The 18042-nt window shown below is 39.4% G+C and overlaps 1 protein-coding gene across 35 annotated transcripts in view; it reads left to right on the top strand.

Annotated features, from left to right (window-relative positions):
- The window catches only part of PTPRD (protein tyrosine phosphatase receptor type D), a 2145367-nt gene that overhangs the window by 2078718 nt on the left and 48607 nt on the right, over window positions 1-18042 (top strand). For all 35 annotated transcript variants that reach the window (XM_067744351.1, XM_067744350.1, XM_067744358.1 and 32 more), the window contains 2 exons: window positions 5258-5433; window positions 17870-17989. In XM_067744351.1, coding sequence (XP_067600452.1) covers window positions 5258-5433; window positions 17870-17989 — 296 coding nt within the window. The remainder of the gene's footprint in view (window positions 1-5257; window positions 5434-17869; window positions 17990-18042) is intronic.

Below are 18042 nucleotides of genomic sequence, written 5' to 3'. Positions count from 1 at the left end.
CTCCACAATTCAAGGAAAGCTGCTTTTTCTGAATAGACTGCGTACTAGCCTAGTCCTACCCCCTCCTCTTGTTTTTGAATTTGTTTATTTTTTTATCCCACCAGGTTCTAATCAAGATTTGAAGTATCAATCACACCAAAAAAATCTCATCTCAGCACATCAGAGGTAGAAGCAATAGGAATCAGCTTGAACGATCATCAGAGCATGTTCCTACCTAATCTGAGAGCCACAAAGCCTCTATTTATCTTAAAATCTTCACAGAGATTTCTGAATCCAAGAAGGTTAAGAATACCACAGAGAGACATCTTATTTTAGAACTCAAAGGGACTTGAGGGAATCAGTTTGTCCAACGCACCTTGTTTAGCAGATAAGCAGTCATAGGTCTGGACAAGTTGAACGGACTGCCCAAATGTCAAAGAGCAACCTACCAGCATGCTGCCCTAGACTGGAGTTCTGGTTTCCCGGTCAATTTCTCTAAAGCCTTAGCATGTGCTTAGTATTGTTCCAAGAGGCACATATGACTTACCCTCCAGTGTGGGGTGACACAAAAGTACACACTTACCCCTTATGATTACTTAATTTCACATCAATAAAATAATTCATGTACTATTTTGGGTCCTGCTTTTTTCACTTAACATCAGAGCTAAGGCCTTCATTATTAAATTTTTATAATTCTAAACACCTCTCGACAAGAGAAATCTTTTCAAATCAAATTATCTGCTGACCTGAAAAAGCTAATGCAAAGCGAGTTGTTTATTTTTTTTAACTGGACCCACATGACCCAATTAGTTCTCATAAAATTAACAAGGGGAAATAAAAACTTATTTTAACCCAGGCATGACAAAACAGCTCAGATAGTGTATTCTTTGACATTTCAACATGCTTTCGAGGTTTTAAAGCATTTCTCAGTATGAGTTAATTATTCATCACGAATATTCTTTCAAACCTAGTAGCTTTATCTTTCCGAGGATTCCTCTCCTTTTGTTAATATTCAAACACACAGGGGAACATTATTATGAAGCCCTAAAGTGTTAATCCCATGCTTAAATGAAGCAAAATGGCATTACCCCTGCATGTTGAACTCATGATAAATTCTCAAAGTTTTTCAGACAGAAAAACAGGGGAGCCCAAACTTCATGTCCAGGCTAAGTTTTCCACTGAAAGCTGTAACTGGCAATTCCCAGTGAATAAAATGAAAGCCTAAACCTGACCCATCCCTGTTTGAATAGCTGTTTGCTATGGCTCGCTGTGCATGAAGAACACAGAAGCCCAGTTCTGCCAGTCATTCACCTCATCACAATATCTGTTAAAGCCTTGAGTTTTATAGCTCTTAGTTTGCCCAAAACACAAAGACCCAGTATAAAGCATGTAAGTAATAATTTTAAGCACCACAAGAAATAACAAACAGTCCATTAACTGATAACACAGGAATGGGGAATATTGTGGGGTACGATATAAAGTCAAGATCTAGCCTCAGTATTCTCACTTTTAAGATTAGAACGATAAACAATTATTATTGGTGTTGGAAGTGTTTACGTGACTTATTAATTGGAGAATACACATGAAACAATACACAGGAGACCATGAAAACTTTTATAAATGAAGTAAAGCCATGGATGCCTAGGAAGAGCAAGTTTTAGATCTAAGCTGTTTCTCTTGGACAATGACATTAAGACCAACTGTCCAAGAGACAATCCTACAGCAGGGCCAATCCTAAGATTTTGCCTATGATGAGCTTCAGACATGTTTTTTATGCTCTTGTTATTTTAATAACTCCTGCCCCTCGAAAAAAAAAAAGGCAAGGCACACCATTACCATAGTTTTGGACAAAAGTCTCCTTGACCCCAAGAAATAAAAGGAATCAGCTAATTTATAGTAATCCTGTATTCTTTCAGTTCTGCATTTTAACTTAGATTTCTATTCATCATAGCCCCAGAAGAATTCAATGAATTCTCACACACTTCTCTTGGATCAGTACTGCATGCTGATTAGTGTTGCATTAGTGGAAAGCCAGCATAGTATTTTTTTTTTCATTGGGATTGATTGAAAAATTGTTCTAAATATATCGCATTGAAAATTGAGGTCCCATCTACTTGAAATACACTGCTCTTTAATTTCAGATTCTGATATGGGGTTAATATTGTTTAGACGGGCAAGCCACCACCATTTCTCAGATCTTTTCTCATTCCTCTTTCTACACAGCTTGTTATGTTGGGTTGTATGAATATAGGACACATTAGGCCTTAGAGCTTCTAGAGAACATAGCCGTCTCTCACATCTCCACATTGCAAAAGACATATGAGAGAACTTACTGGAAGTGTCTTTTTGCCAGAGTGTGTAAAGGGATTTGCCAGGAGGCTTTTATTCCAGGTACTACCTCCTTACAGACAAGTGTCAAAATAGAAGAGGAGCCTCACACTATTTTCAGGATATAAATTTGAGCCTAACAATTAGCTCTCCTAGGTATTGAATTATTGTTTTCAATTCTCTTCTTTCCAGAATATCAAGTCCCAAATTCTTAAAGTATTTGGTGATACAGTATGGATCCCAGGTGCCTAATAGTTTTCAGGCAGAATTTTTGTATTTTTATCCCTGGAAAATGCGACCATTATTCAGTATCAACCTATTCCCCCTAAAATATGACGACTTGTTGTTCAAACTTGAGCAATATGTCAAAAACCAATGCATTACATAATAACTGATTAAAATTTATGCAAGAATATAGGATAGTTCTGATTCCCCTCCTTTAGATATGAGTCTCACACCCACCTCCTCTGTCCTCAGATGTGTTGTTCAGACATATTTGTTATCATCCTTGATGAGAGAAAAATGGCATAGTGCCCAGCTGATGCATTTTCTGAGTCATTAAACCGGATTTCTCCATTTTTGAGTTTTCTTGGAAAAAAGTTTTCTGTATTTTGGTAGCGGAGTGAGGCTCTTAGCCAGAATTCTTTCTATCAATTCTTTAATGTTAACTGCTAAATTAAATTATTTAAAGTGGGCTTTTCCTGTATTATAATATAGACTCATTGGTGGCTCAGAACCAAATCCTGTGGACATGTAGATGTGCGTGCTTCCCCAGTGGTTGTAACCTGAGGACTTTATTTAAACTGTCCTCTGAATCTACAGTAATTTGGTGTCAGGGAGGAATAGGATCTTTATCAACAGAGGGCTGCCAGAACCCCAACTGCTTCTTGAGTAGCTATAATAGATGAATAATGTTACAACCAACCGTGCATTTCAGTTTTTGCTCAAAAGGCTTTTCACTAATGCTGGTGGTATTCCATATCCATGTGTTCATCTTGGAGCCCAGCAGTTTCCATCTGAATTTCATTACTTTTTCTTGAGAGGATCAGTTTTACAACTGGAATCAGAAAAGCAGTCAAAGTAATTGCAAGTGGCAATCAGTGAAATACAGTAATCTTAGCTTGGGAACATATGTTCCATTATAAAGAAAATATTCTTTTTTTTTTTTTTTTTAATAAATCCAAGACTAATATTTTCCCAGAGTAAGAAGGGACCATGTACAGGTTCTATTGCTACCTCCCTGTAAAGTGTTTGTTCCCCTTCAGGGATAGGCAACTCATTACCTCTGGAGGAAATCTATCCCCTTTCTGATTCTGACTTTTATTATACTGGAGATGAAATTCATCTCTCTGTAGTTACATCCTTCAGAACTGAAAGACTTGGGTCTCAACATAGTAAACTTCAACCTCTCTTCAGACACTTATGGGCAGCTCTTATCTCCAACCCCTATCTTTTTGCCAGGTTATAATATATATTCCTTTCTCATAAGGAATAGCTTTGATTTCCTTAATCATTCCAGCCACTCTTCTTGAAAGAAACTCAAACTTCCCCCCTATACCCCTTTTAAAGCTGTTGTGCTGAAGGAAAATTAGACTTTTAATCAGAATATCTGTGTTACATTACAGCGGTGCTACTTATTAAATGTTGGAACGGAAGCACAAAATTTGTTCTTTTTGTCACTAGGGATAGCAAAGGTGAATAAAAGAGATGTGGTCTAGAGGCACATAAAACAAGCAATAAGCAAGTTAACAAACAACTAAATATGTAATTTCAATGTATAATAAGTCACATAAAGAGTTGCCAAGAGGGTTCTTAGGTCCCAGGGTGTCAAGGGCAGGCCTTCTGAGATGGAGGCTGAGTGTTTTCTGATGGGAACGAGGCAGAGAGTGTTGTAGGATGTGGGAGGGTACTAAGCTAGCAACGTTTTCTAACAAAGTCAGCATCTAGAAGCAGGCCAGCGTCTAGAGTTTAGAAAGCGAGGAGGTGAGTGGGACAAGATGAGTCTGGAGAAGTACAGAGTTTAGCCATTGTTTAGTCTGGAGAGGTACAGAGTGTAGCCATTGTTTAGTACAGAGTTTAGCCAGAGTGTAGCCATTGTTGAGAGTTTGGATTTTATTTAAAGTATAAGGGGAAGCCATTGTTGGCTTTGAAGAAGAGACATTACAGCGTCTGAAATATATTTTTAAAAATTGCTCTCATACTAGATAGAGAACAGACTGCAAAGGACAAAGCAGAAGCGGAACAACCAATTAGGAGGCAGTTGTCATAATCCAAGGAGAGGTTTCATGTGATACAACAACCCGTTGAGGTTTAAACGAGAAGCAGTACCCTACAGAGGTTAAGACACAGATGTAGCAGACTGCCTGCCTATAATTAAACCAGACTCCACCAGCGTCAGCAAGCTCTGTGCACCTCGGTTTCCACCTCTGAGAAAGGAAGATCATGACAGAACTTCACAGAGTTGTTGTGAGGACTAAAAGAGTTTATATATGAGTTTCCTCTTAGCTAAATCTGGAAAGAATTTTTCACTGTTATGACATGTTCCACCCTATATTGCATTTACAGGCTCAGGCATTATTTTCGTTGGTTTTTGTCTGGAAACGAAGAAGAGAATGAGTGAGGAAAGTGACCAGATAATTGTTTATCCTCCTTTGCAAGCTATATTTTTCTGATGCAATGGAGAAAACAGACAGCGTGTGAGAGAAAAGGCATTCTATGGACAATTGGTTGTGTTTTTCTTTCTTTGGAGTCCACTTTGTCACATGATAAATACAAACATTGCATTACTCTAACGTAATGGTCCCAATAAGACCTATTTTTGATCTTGTTTAAAACCCAAACTTTAATATAGTGTGACTCCTCTTAATATAACATTGTCATTAGGGCATGTCCCAGGATGTTTCCTCTTGTGATATGTTCACCTCATTGAATAACACTCCTTGTTTTACAGGAATCCCAGGAAGTGACTATGTGAATGCCAACTACATAGATGGCTATAGGAAACAAAATGCCTATATTGCAACACAGGGATCTCTCCCCGAAACATTTGGGGACTTTTGGAGAATGATATGGGAACAACGGAGTGCCACAGTTGTTATGATGACAAAACTAGAAGAACGATCCAGGGTAAGGATGAATATCTACCTTCTCCCTTTCAAAATCTTCCCTCAGATAGTTCCTGCATTGCATATTTTATTCTGGTCAGAATCTAACCTGTCTTTAAGCTTTGACTTTGTAATAGACACTAATTGTGAATGAGCATCAACAGCTTAGATTAAACCATTCTTTAACATTCTTTTGCATCTTTCAAAAAGGAAATTCTCTCATGTTATGATGTGTGTGATCGCTAAAAGAAAAAAACAGCACTCAAAGAAGTAGACAACTTGGTTAGAAAAAATAAATATTAACTTGGACATCTTTGTAAAATCCACATTGAACAAGAACACACAGACTATGGGGGAGAATCTCACCATATGTACTTCCCAATATTTTCAACTGTTTCTTTCTCATAATCTGCAGTGTAAAATCTAAAATTCTGTGAAAGAGGCTCTTTTTAAAAATTATTCAACTTAGCATAAATTAAGTCAGGGCAGCCAAAAAAATGATGTTGGTTAATATACTGCTAAGAAAACACATAAATGTGTAGAGGGCATTTTGTTAGTTTAGCCTTCTCCAAAATGAATAGATTTTAATAATGGAGTCATTGCTTAGTAAGGTCCAAGAAAGGAGTTTTATTCATCATATGGGTCCAATATTACGGAGCATGGCACATTAGTTAAATGCTCTTGATTTGCAAAAGTAGAACATAATGGGTAAGCAGGATGCCTTATTCCCAAGTGAATATGCCAAGTGAATATCGTAGCCATCTGATGAAAATCAATCTGTAACCTTGAGAATTTAAGGAACAAGTAGGTCTCTGACAGATCACTGAAGACAGCGCATACTCTCACTGTGTGGGGCCTTCGGGGCAGAGTTTGAAACCACTGGTAGAGGGCTCGTTCACTGGGGTCACAGTACTATCAAAAAGGATATTCAGAAGGAAGCCAAAGCCCAGCTCCCCATTTGTTGTGTGACAGTTGAGATTTTTTCAATGTTCTCCTAAGCTCAATACAGTTTCTCTTAGCCCCAGTATGTATATGAGAGAGGAGTTAGAAGCTGCTCAGGAGATTCATAAGGGAAAAGCTCAGACTTAGGAAAATATAAAAAGTCCCAGCTGTTACCTTAAAGCTGGGAAATCAATAGATATAGTACACAACTTGTTTAGCAAACCTAAAAAGCAATCAGGTCTTTTCAAAATGTGAATTCTACAGAAATATTGAAATATTGTCTGGAAAGAATTTAGATAAAAACTTTGATGGCTGCGAAGACGTCTCTGTGTTATACTTTTCATGCAAATGCCATTCAAAATGGATGTAAATAGATCCATTACTGACTTGTACTCAGGGTAACCCCTATCTAGCAAGCCCTTGCTTTAAAAACAATCCCCCGCCCAAATAATTATTGGATATAATCGTTAATCATTCTAACAATGCCTAACATGTATTGGATACATTGATATTTTACAACAACCCATGAGATAAACACTTCTGTGATTTCCACTTTATATATGAGTAAGGCCAGGACATTCCAGAAGGTCACCTAAGCTCATTCAGTTACCAAGGTCAGAGTGAGGAATTGAAAACAGTCTGTCTCCACAACATCTGTGCTTACCCACCAGGCCGTACTGTCTGTTAACACTTCTGTGAAGCGGAGACAGCTGAACTGTTATATTACAGCACACATGTAAATCCAAGCTACTCGGACTGTTCTGCCTGGAGATACTGGCTGGTAACAAGCAGTCATTTGCAAAAGCTGTTTTCAGTAAAACACACATTTTTATCTTGACACTGCAGGCCTTCATTAAGCCATGCACAGAAACTTGTTTTGAAATAACCCGAATGGAATTCTGCCCCTTTTCTCCCTAATTGCTTCTAATAATAAAATTAGTTCTAACTGGCCCCACTGCCAGTGCAACATCTGATGGTAATGAGCAATTCTTGGCAGAAGGCATTGTGACTTAAATACCTACAGTTTATCTTTATGTTGCAGGCTACCTTTTTTTCCCACCTCAGACAGAGAAACTTATTTGGAAGTTACTAAATGAGCCTCTGTTTGCTCTCTTCATTAATTACTCTTTGCTCTTGCAAGTTACCTTTCTCCTTTGTTAAATGACCTGAGGAGGCCAAGTAAAGTGCTGTCTTGTGATTTTTATTCTGCGGTGGTTCAGCCTATACCCAAACTTATGATGACGTGCATAAAGCCAATGTTTAGAAAACTCAACCATCATCAACCTAATCATACAAATGAACCCTGACCCCCAAGGCCCAAAAAGGCATTTGTTCTCCAGTCTAGAACACTTGAGAATAAGGGACCAAATGCCCTAGAGAGAGCTAACAAAGCCCTGGTCCTTCAAATTATCTCACCCTGTCTTCATCTTCCTGCCTCACATCCTCCACTCCACCTTTCCCCTGTCCACTTGCTGTTTCCACCGAAGTCCCAGGGAGGAAGCGGAAAGCATTCCTGGATTCTCAAAACAAGAACATAGATTAAATTTTGCTATAAAAACAGTGTTATAAATAGTGGTTAGTTGTTGCTGAAATATACAGCTCCATACTTGGGGAACTTTGTGAGTTATGTGGGCTGACCTGGGGACTCAATTCCCAACAGCCAAATTCAAAGTAGACATAGGAACTAGCCTGGCTTTACTTAGAAACAGCCTGTAGTCCCTCTTATAAAGAGAGGAGGTCCAGGTAGTTTACACAAATCACCTCTCCAAGGGCTGAAGCTTGAAATTTCATTATTTGGATGAAGGCTCAGGTTCCTGAAATAATATTCATCCCCTTGGCTTGCTGAAAAAAGAGGTATGTGTGTGTGTGTGTGTGTGTGTGTGTGTGTGTGTGCGTAAACACTTCTGTGTATTACAAGTAGGCAGGAATACCTGTTAACTGGAGTGGGAAAGAGAAAGGAAAAGGAAAGGGAAGAGAAGATAGCATGATATTACACAGAACTCCCTGGGGACACCACCACTAGCGGAAGCTGCCTGACATAGTTCCAGGTAGGGGTGCCTTGCGGTCAAATGTCTGTGTTTAGATCCTGACTTTAGTGCATACTAGCTATGAGACATTGGGCAAGCTGCGGGACCTCTCAAAGTCTCCTTTCTCCTTTTTCGATTACGTGAAAGGGTTATGGTTATTGTGAGTATTGCCTGAGACAAGGAATGTGACACGGTGGCTCTGAGTCTACACTATTATTTTTTGGTTGAGATAGAGAAGTTGGAGGCTTTACCATTATAACTTTAGTCTCCCCTAAAGCTGGCTTCCAAATAATTCAATTTTTGTTCCCAAATGAAATGAGTTTGTTTCTCTATGGTTGACAATGAATCCTAACCAAACTTAGAGTCACTGCACATGGCGAAATGTGCCCACTGTCCCCAGGATGGCACAACCATGCATCCTAGTCAAGAGGAGAGTGTAGCTCAGAACGTGGGGTTCCTCTGCACTTGCCTTTGACAGAATCTCCCGAATGGAGACCCTGACACAGGGAATGTGTTAATCAGTCTACAAAAAGACCACAATAGAACATTCTGGCTGCCACTTTCACATATCTTGAAGAATACAGTATGAAAATAGTAATGTCAACACGAGTTACATGTAGTAATAATTATCACTAAATATAATATATTCTTGATACCACATTTCCTTCTGGTTCGGTTTTTCATTCTCCTTCCTCATTCTTTTTTATTTGGTGATGCTAGGGAACGCTCCCTTTAAAACCTACCTCCTGTGTTTTCCACCCTCTTCTGTACCAAGGCTCACCCTCACCATCTCTCTGTGGTTGATACAGCAGCAGGGCTTGTAACCTTTGCTGAGTTAGAATAGTTCACTCAAGCAAAAGGATACTGGGTTCATTAGCATGTGTTAGACATTTCATTGGTCTTTAGTTAGAGAATTGACCATTTTTAGCATTTGGAGGGCTAAAGAAGCCCTTTACAAGTGTGAGGTATGGCTTAGGGCTTAAGGTGGCCATTTGAAAACTTAAGTTCTGTGATTTTTCAAATGCCATCACTCTCCCTCAAATGTGGCCTTGAAGGAATCCCAAACTTAAATCAGGAGACTATTTGCACGCTTGTACATTCACCACTTATCAACCCTGAAGAGAAAATGTGTAAGTTGAATATTTTCTTTGAGTTTCATTAGAATGAATATATATATATATATATATATATATATATATATAAAGCTAGAAACTAGAGATTTTGAAAAAGTTTGATTGCTGCCTGAAAAGGCACAGATCAGTTTAAAGCCTTGTATACTGTGTGACATGAGGTACGGTTAGTGGGTTTTATTCCACAGTTTCCATCTTTTTTGCCAAATCCTCTCAAGTTCTGCAGAGTTCATTGATTCTGCAGCGAGTCATCCTTCTGCCACAGAATGTGGTCTCTAATTGTTTCCATGTTTCATAACATGCCAATAAGCACATGAATTGGTTTGGGCAACCACATGGAGGGAAGAAAAAGTTCGGAAAAAATGAAGCACCGGTAGGAGAGCAAAATGTATACAGCTGGGATTTCCACTCCAAGGGTGTTATTTGTGGGCAACTGGGACACATGGTTGGCAAGCCTCACTTGAAGAATTGGAGTCTCTGAGGTAGGATTTGCCAAGGTGATTCCTAGTCCAGGAAGCTCTATTATTTAGTGGGTGATTGTTCACTTTTTTTTTTTTTTTCCTTTATCTATCTGCTTTTTGCTGTTTCTCTTCAACTTTGTTCCCCATCTCGAGGTATACAAGACAGAGGGAACGTGTACACCTACGGCTGACAAATTCTTGAGCAGCCTTGAGTAGTGTTAGAGGGTGAAATGGCTTCACCGAGGTTAAGGGATAGTTGGCTTTCACTTGTCTTCCCAGCCTGCCTTCAGTCAGTTCCCATAGTTGACACTTATTGTTGCTTCATGTCTTGCAAGTTTTATAGTGGGAGTTGATTCACTTAAAGAGCGATTATTGTGGTGATACTTAGTGCTATAAATGTCAAGGATGGGAGTGAAATTTTGACACCCAAAAAATGGGACATGATTTGAACTGTCATCCAATGTGGACCACACTGATTAGTGGTAAAAGCATAGAATTAGAAGTGAAGAAGTCTATACTTGGTTTCCCAACTCTCTAAATCCCATCTTCTGTTCCCAAGTAGAGAACCAGACAACCCAGTTGATGGCATCCATTGCTAGAGCAGATCCAATGTTCTGTGCATCATGACTTACCTAAGGCCAGGAAGAGGAAAGTCCCTGCTCCAGTAAATATGGTGGTTTGTACTAATGAATGGAGGTTAGATGCTGTCAAGCCCAAAGGGACCAGGTTGGCATTAACTACACTATGGTAATAGTTTAGGGAGTTAAACTTGATGCTTGGCCAGTAGAGCACTTCTGACCTAAAGATCACTCACTCTTCCTATGTCCTCTCCATTCCTCGAATGTCACCATGGTAAATTTACCCCAACAGAGAGTGACAGTGAGCTGGAGACATAGTCACACTTGCTTCTGTGGCTGAAGGCAATTCTGGGCAAAAAAGGAGATTTTGATCAAACGTTTTCTTGTTTTTCTGTAAAACGAATCTTGAGATTCTTTTCAGATTATGAGGTCCTTTTGGGTTAAAAGTTGGCAGAATCCCGCTGAAGATTATAAATGGCAGTGTTATTGTTTTCATTGCCGTTATCGGTTTTGCAAGGCCCAGCCTTGGCCAGTGGCAGACTAATTCTTGGCCCCTCTGGTTTGTCAAGGTTCGGTAAGTTTAATGGAGAGCAAATGCTTTCCAAATGCCAGGTCTGTGTCCTTTTCCAAATAGAACTGGAAGTGCCAAAGGCCTTGAACATTTAATTTCTCAAACTGCAGCCTAAAGCACTGCCTATCTAGGGCAACAGAAACTGCTTTTTCCTTAAGCAACTGTAGGGACGGCAGTGCAAACACTGCCTTTGAAGTCTGCCTGATGTATGGGATTGTTTTTGAAAAGTGGTGGATACTTAATGTATATAGGACACTGGCAACAAAAAGAATGATACTCATGTTGGCAACCTAAAGGATGTTTGGGTCCTTATCTGGCAAGTTCCACACTTTTGGTTTTCTCTTGTCAACAGACACAGTGTCAGATAAAAGAGAAAGAATCCCACCAATTTCTGAACTGTTTGTTCGCTTCCTGGATTTTCTGCCTTCTTTGCCCATCCCTCCTCCTCTATTTAGAATGGCAGTCTACAGATTCTGGCTCAAAACATTCCTATTGAAGTGAATTAAGCAACACAGCCCAAGGACTGAGCTGGACTGGGTGGGGGAGATGCAGCTGTGCTCCCAGTGACATTGTGCAAAGCCCCTCTTATTCTCCACATTCATGTTTACAGCACTCCCAGGCTGGACTGTCACTTCTAAGATTTTGAGAAGTGTGGATTAATTTCTATGCCCAGGCAAGGCAGATATTCAGCTCGTATGCACCAGTATAGTTCTACTGGGTGTTAAAATATTGAAATGTTTCAGTACTGGCTGGTATACAAACATTATCTTTTTATTGAAACTCTGTCATCTAATGATATTTCTCAGTGGCAGTGACACTGGAGCATTGCTGGACCACAGGCAGCCACTAGGCAGACAAAGACAGATGCAGCGGTGCCAGTAAGGCTGCATGGAGCACCCAGCCACTGCCAGGAGTGATTGGGGCTGAGGGGCAGACTCCACAGACCCAAACCATGAGGGAAGGGTTGATAGCCAAGTGCTCTCTGGACATGAAAGAGAGCCATTTCACACAATTTTCCTCTGGCTACAACAAAGTGCTAGACACTGGAGATATAATGGGAGAAATCATTGGAAAGTTCAGTGCAGCTCCCTCTGTTAACCCCTGGCAGACGCGTTGTCTTATTCTGTTCGGGCTACAGTAAGAGAATGCTCTAGACTGGATGGGTTATAAACAACAGAAGCTCATTTCTCACAATTCTGGAGACTGGGAAGTTTAAGATCCAGGTGCCGCTTCCTAGTTCATAGAAAACTGTCTTGTTGTATCCTCATGTGATGGAGGGGTGACAGAGCTTTTATACAGCACTAATCCCATTCTATGAGGGCTCCACCCTCATGACCTATCACCTAGCAAAGGCCCCACCTCCTAGGGGCTTCCCTGGTGGCGCAGTGGTTGGGGGTCCGCCTACCGATGCAGGGGACGCAGGTTCGTGCCCCGGTCCGGGGGGATCCTGCATGCCACGGAGCGGCTGGGCCCGTGAGCCATGGCCGTTGAGCCTGCACGTCCAGAGCCTGTGCTCCGCAACGGGAGAGGCCACAACAGTGAGAGCCCCGCATACTGCAAAAAAAAAAAAAAAAAAAAAAAAAGGCCCCACCCACCTCCTAATACCATCACATAGGGGATTAGATTTCAATGAATTTTGAGGGGACACAAATATTCAGTCCATAGCATACATCAAACAAAAGGGAATATCAGGTTTTTAAATTAATAAATTGTTTAGAAAGTGTTTGAACAGTTCAATGAACTGATAAGCAGTTTTATAATGTATAATTTGGTTTACTTAGAGAATAATATTTTTCAACTTTATGGTTTTATTTATGAAAAGCTATTTAGGCTGGTAGTCAAATGCTTTAATTTCACTCTCATTTCAAGTATTCCATTGCCCTTGATTCTCCTCTAAATAGTGGTCTGCAAAGAGAAAATGAAAAGGGGAAATACACAAACTAGGTAGTTTTGCCGTTTGAAAATAGATATGGCTAAATATTGATATTAGTTCAGTGGAGAGAATGACACTATTACTGCAAGAGAAGAGAATCATTGAGATGATATCTCCTTATTTTGGAAAAAACAGTTCAGCATATAATTCTTGTGTCCACTAAAATATATCCTAATATTTATCTGAAACTTTCATTATATCTTCCCTTATTAAATGTGTTGATAGTTGTGTGTTAACGTTTCCTTTTTCCCTATATTCACCCTGATTTGCATTATCTAATGTTAACATACTGGCCACTCCTTATAGAAGAATCCTCTGCCCAAACTTACTAAATACTGATTTCCAGCCATTCTCAACAATAGTTATGGTTTTCCAGGTATCATTTATTGTCCATTCTAAATCCTTCCTTGGTTAAATAACCTGGCCCTAGGCAGGCTTTTCCAAATAACATGTGGCAAATGCATTTTGGTTCAGTGATGCTGGGACCCTTTGGAGGTATTGGTTTGTTGCATTTAGAATTCTGATGCTTCGCCATGCTGCCATGCTCAATAAGGCTTTGTTAAATTGAAATGAGGAGCTTTTGTTTTCATAAAGTTTTAGGCTATTTAAAAATAAGCCAACCTAGACCACAGTATAGTTGATTATAAAGTTGGCTTGCACGTGTTGAGTGCTCATGACGTGCCAGGCCATGTCCAAGATAAGCCATGTGGAAGTAAAAATGGAACTAGAAGGAGAGCATTTCTCCCTAAGCACAGTCAGCAGACCTGCTGGATCAAATCCTACAAGATAGGGCTTCCCTGGTGGCGCAGTGGTTGAGAGTCCGCCTGCCAATGCAGGGGACGTGGGTTCATGCCCTGGTCTGGGAAGATCCCACATGCCGCGGAGCGGCTGGGCTCGTGAGCCATGGCCGCTGAGCCTGCGCATCCGGAGCCTGTGCTCCGCAACGGGAGAGGCCACAACAGTGAGAGGCCCACGTACCGCAAAAAAAAAAAAAAAAAAAAAAATCTCCCCCAAATTCAGCCAGGAATCTGAACTGTCTCATTCAGTTTAGGCCTCAAGTAGAGTTACTGGGCAATGTTTCTAAACCACAGACTGGGTAGTGAGTTCTGTTCCTCTCCTTTTCTACCTCAGAGTCTAGTACATTCTCTTCTCACAGCAGACTGGGGTCCAGGTGCATTAAGGGAGTTGTTTGCAATCTCACAACTACCTACTTGAAAAAACAGGAAATGTAAACACACCTCCATATTTAGTCAGTAAGGCTGATGGATTGGGGGCAGGACTGCGTTTTTCACTACGACCGTCCCCATAGCCACTCACACCTTACCGTCCATCTAGAACATCCTAAATACATATCTGCTGGGATTAATAACATATTCATTTTTTCCCATTCAGAATGTTTATAACAACCACCACAAAAAAATTGAGAACATAATCTACTTAATAGTTAACAACAGCTATTCCCATTGGATACCTATTTGTGTTGGCCATTGGGTTCAGAGTTTCAGGTGCAAGATTTTTGAGCCTTACAATAGCCCTGTCATGCTGGAGATAATCATCCCCATTTTATAGAAGAGGCCACAAGGCTTTGATCCTGGAAATAGAGAAGCAGCTTACTAGCCAGCCAGTGAGACTGCCTGACCTTCCATGAATCAGTCCTGAAGGCCTCTTGTAGTTACTTCAGAATCACATAAGAAAAGACAGAAATCAGTATTTTTACTCACTAGCTCTGGCCTTCTCGTTCTATATACCCAAAGGGGAGCCTCCTACACGTCTCAGTTCTCACACTCAGCTCTACGAATGAAGCCTAACAAGTAGGAACTCTCTAGAAATACCTTCTGAGGTTTTTCTCCCAGGAAAAAAATGGTGGGGGAGGGGAGTGGTTATGGTCCAAAAAAACATCTCAAGAGAGGAGAATGGAGCTAGTTCATTTGCATAACTGATTAGAAAGAAATAACTTCTGTTATTTTCCCGCATCCTTTTAAATTTTTTCCTCACTAGACTTCTGACTCGCTCTCTCTAACATTAAAATCAGAAATTATTTGTTCAGTGTACAGCTAAAAACGAAAGGCTTAAAGGAGTATTTGTCAGTAAGTCTAAGCCCTTAAATTTAGCCCTGAGAACTTGGGTGAAACCTCTGCAGGGTACTCAGAGGACGAGGTGGAGTGAAGAAGGGCTGGGGTCCTCGCTACTGAAGGGAAGAATGTGTCGCTGTAGCTGTTCAGATAGCTCAGGGAACGCTTCTAATCCCACTGCTGAGACTGTATGTGTGCATGTGTGCAGGCATTAGAACGTTTATTTTTTCATAAACTCCCCTTGCGAAATATTTCCTGAGAGAAAACGGCAATGTTTAAATATATTGGCTTCTTAAAAAATGGCTCCTAGTTTCTACAGTTGCACTTAAAACATTTTAGAGGATTTCTTTTAGTCAAGAGTAAGGTTACAGTACATTATTTAAAATGAGTACAAGAACTTTTGTTTTATTCTTTTAGCTAAAAATGTTCACAATATTTACTCCTTATAGTAATGTTTTGTGGTAATTTTTTTTTTCCTAAAGATGTCAGAGTCTAAGCCAAAAATAGTTGCAGTTCTTAAACTTATTACTAGAAGTATGAGAATAGTATAAATTTAAGTTTTCCTACATCTTAGGTATGGAGTGGATTTGTAGATGGAAAGTCACTCAATAATGGGGTCATTTTTCCAGAGGTCACATAAAGGCTGGCTTATGGTTCTTCTTTTCCTTTTCCTTACCTCACCAAAAGGTCTGAGGATAACCAATTCCCAGCTTTGAAACATAATAACATTGAATTGGGTTCCGTACATTGTACTGACCTTCTAGTTCATTTTGTTGCATTAATTTGCCCGCCATAGCGGTGTTTGTCCTCGTGGGATTTGACCTGCTGGTTTTGATTTGAAACGGTTGATGTCCAGCTGAAACTGTTAAATAATGAGTTTGAGTTTCTCTCTTGCTTCCTGAACTCAGTACATTGCTGGCATCCCTTCAATGCTGCAATAAGAGGCCTCCAAAATTTCTTTTGTCTTTTGCAGCGAGACATCAACTTGACATCTATTTCATGGTTTAAAATGGAGCCTTTGACTTAATTTATGTGATTTTTTTTTCCATCTGAATTATGGCTGCTTAAGTAGTGTTGGCTCTATTAGGGTAGTAGCCTTTGCTAAGTTTGTCCAAATACGACTTGGGTTTTAATGGATGGCCAGAGGACATATAGAGGTACCCAACCCTGGTCTTGCTACATCAATATTCTCCTTAAAGAACTGTCTTTCCCTTGTGTTATTTTTAACTTAGAACATATGACAGAAATACAAAACAGAAGAATATTTTGTGCATCTAGAAAATGCAGGTCTTTTAAAAAAAATCTTACTAAGACACAAAGTGTCCATTTTACTGTGAACCACTTTTGTTTGTTTTTCATAAAATAGATAATGTCTGTGTGGGTCTCACAGCTGAAATAAAGGCACAGAAGTCAAACCTTGAGAATGCAGTCTCTGCTTTACTATGTAACTGTACCTTCTTTTTTATCTAGTCTAGGAAATTGTGTAGAGGATTAACCCTCTCCCTTTGCAGAACATCCAGTATCTAGAAAGAGGCTGAGTCCTTTGAGCAGCAGATGCTTTAGGTGTGAAATAGAAAATTACAATATTATTCACAGAATGCTAGTAATATTTATATTCAACATAAAAGCAAATAATTATCTAGTAATTCTATTCACTGGGCCAAAAAATTCTAGTATCTATGGTAATAATGCCTCATTGCTTTTGTTTAAATCCAAAGATTGTAACTTTCACATATTTCTTTTTCAGGCAGAAGATGTACTTTCTAATATAAAATACTACTAGATTTCTTTACCTAGAGAAATGTATTTTAGTTGGCTTCAATTAAGAAATACTCCCATTTTTTTTTCTTTTAATGTGATATAGAAAGGGTAAATATATTTTGATCTATGGTCTTACTAGAAAATATAGTGATGTCTTTGCTATTTTTCATTACTCTTTTTAATGCCCAAAGGACACATTCAGTAAATTTGAGGCTTACTGCAGACTTGGAATTATTCTGTGTTGAATGTTGAACTAATTGGGTTGAAAACTTTTTATGCGCTTTTGTTGTTCAACTCCACATAATAATTGTAGATTATTCATCTGAAATGAATGGATTTTTAATTATTTACACTTTGCCACTGCTAGCGTGTGACCCTCTGAGACTTTTTAAAGAACAGACAGCTCTTTTCCCCCTAGACTTTCCAGATTTAATTTGGTTTTGATACACATACCATTTATCTTATATTAAAAAATTCTGTGTTGTCTGTTATACTTCGATAGATTTACAAATTATCTCTCCTTTTCTTTAAACAAGCATATTTGGAGATGGTGATAGCTCAAGATGAAATAGGTTGTGCCTTTTAAACCTTAACTATCTCACCATGTCATTTAAGTGCCTAAGTGTAACCTTTCTGAAATGATTCTTAATGTCTATCTCAGACAAATTGGTGTTTTCTTTTCAAGTACTCTGAAGTTTCAAATACCTCTCTCCTTATTTTACTCAGTGACAATCTGTAATTTATTTCTCTCCAGGAAAATTGAATCTGTTACTGCTTAGTATTCCTACCAGTTTGAAAAATGTGGTTTACATTGGCATCAGAGCAGCAATTTACATATATTGGGATAACAAGAATGCACGCCAGAAAAAGATCAACATAAAACGAAATGCGGAAAAGCTGTTTTCCTTCAACAGCAACTCAAAGTAAAACTAATAGAGAAATTGATGAGGATCTGCCCTGAATGTGTCACTTGTCTCTTCTAGGTGAAGTGTGACCAGTATTGGCCCAGTAGAGGCACAGAAACCCATGGGCTTGTGCAAGTGACGCTGCTAGATACCGTGGAGCTGGCCACGTATTGTGTTCGAACGTTTGCACTTTACAAGGTTTGCTTTTTATTTTTTTCCCTCCCTTTCCCCTTTCCATTATTTAAAGAAAC

Source organism: Pseudorca crassidens, chromosome 7 (genome assembly GCF_039906515.1).
Source record: "Pseudorca crassidens isolate mPseCra1 chromosome 7, mPseCra1.hap1, whole genome shotgun sequence".
NCBI lineage: Eukaryota > Metazoa > Chordata > Mammalia > Artiodactyla > Delphinidae > Pseudorca > Pseudorca crassidens.
Note: the sequence above shows the minus strand (reverse complement) of the source record. Positions and strands in the feature narration are given on the sequence as shown.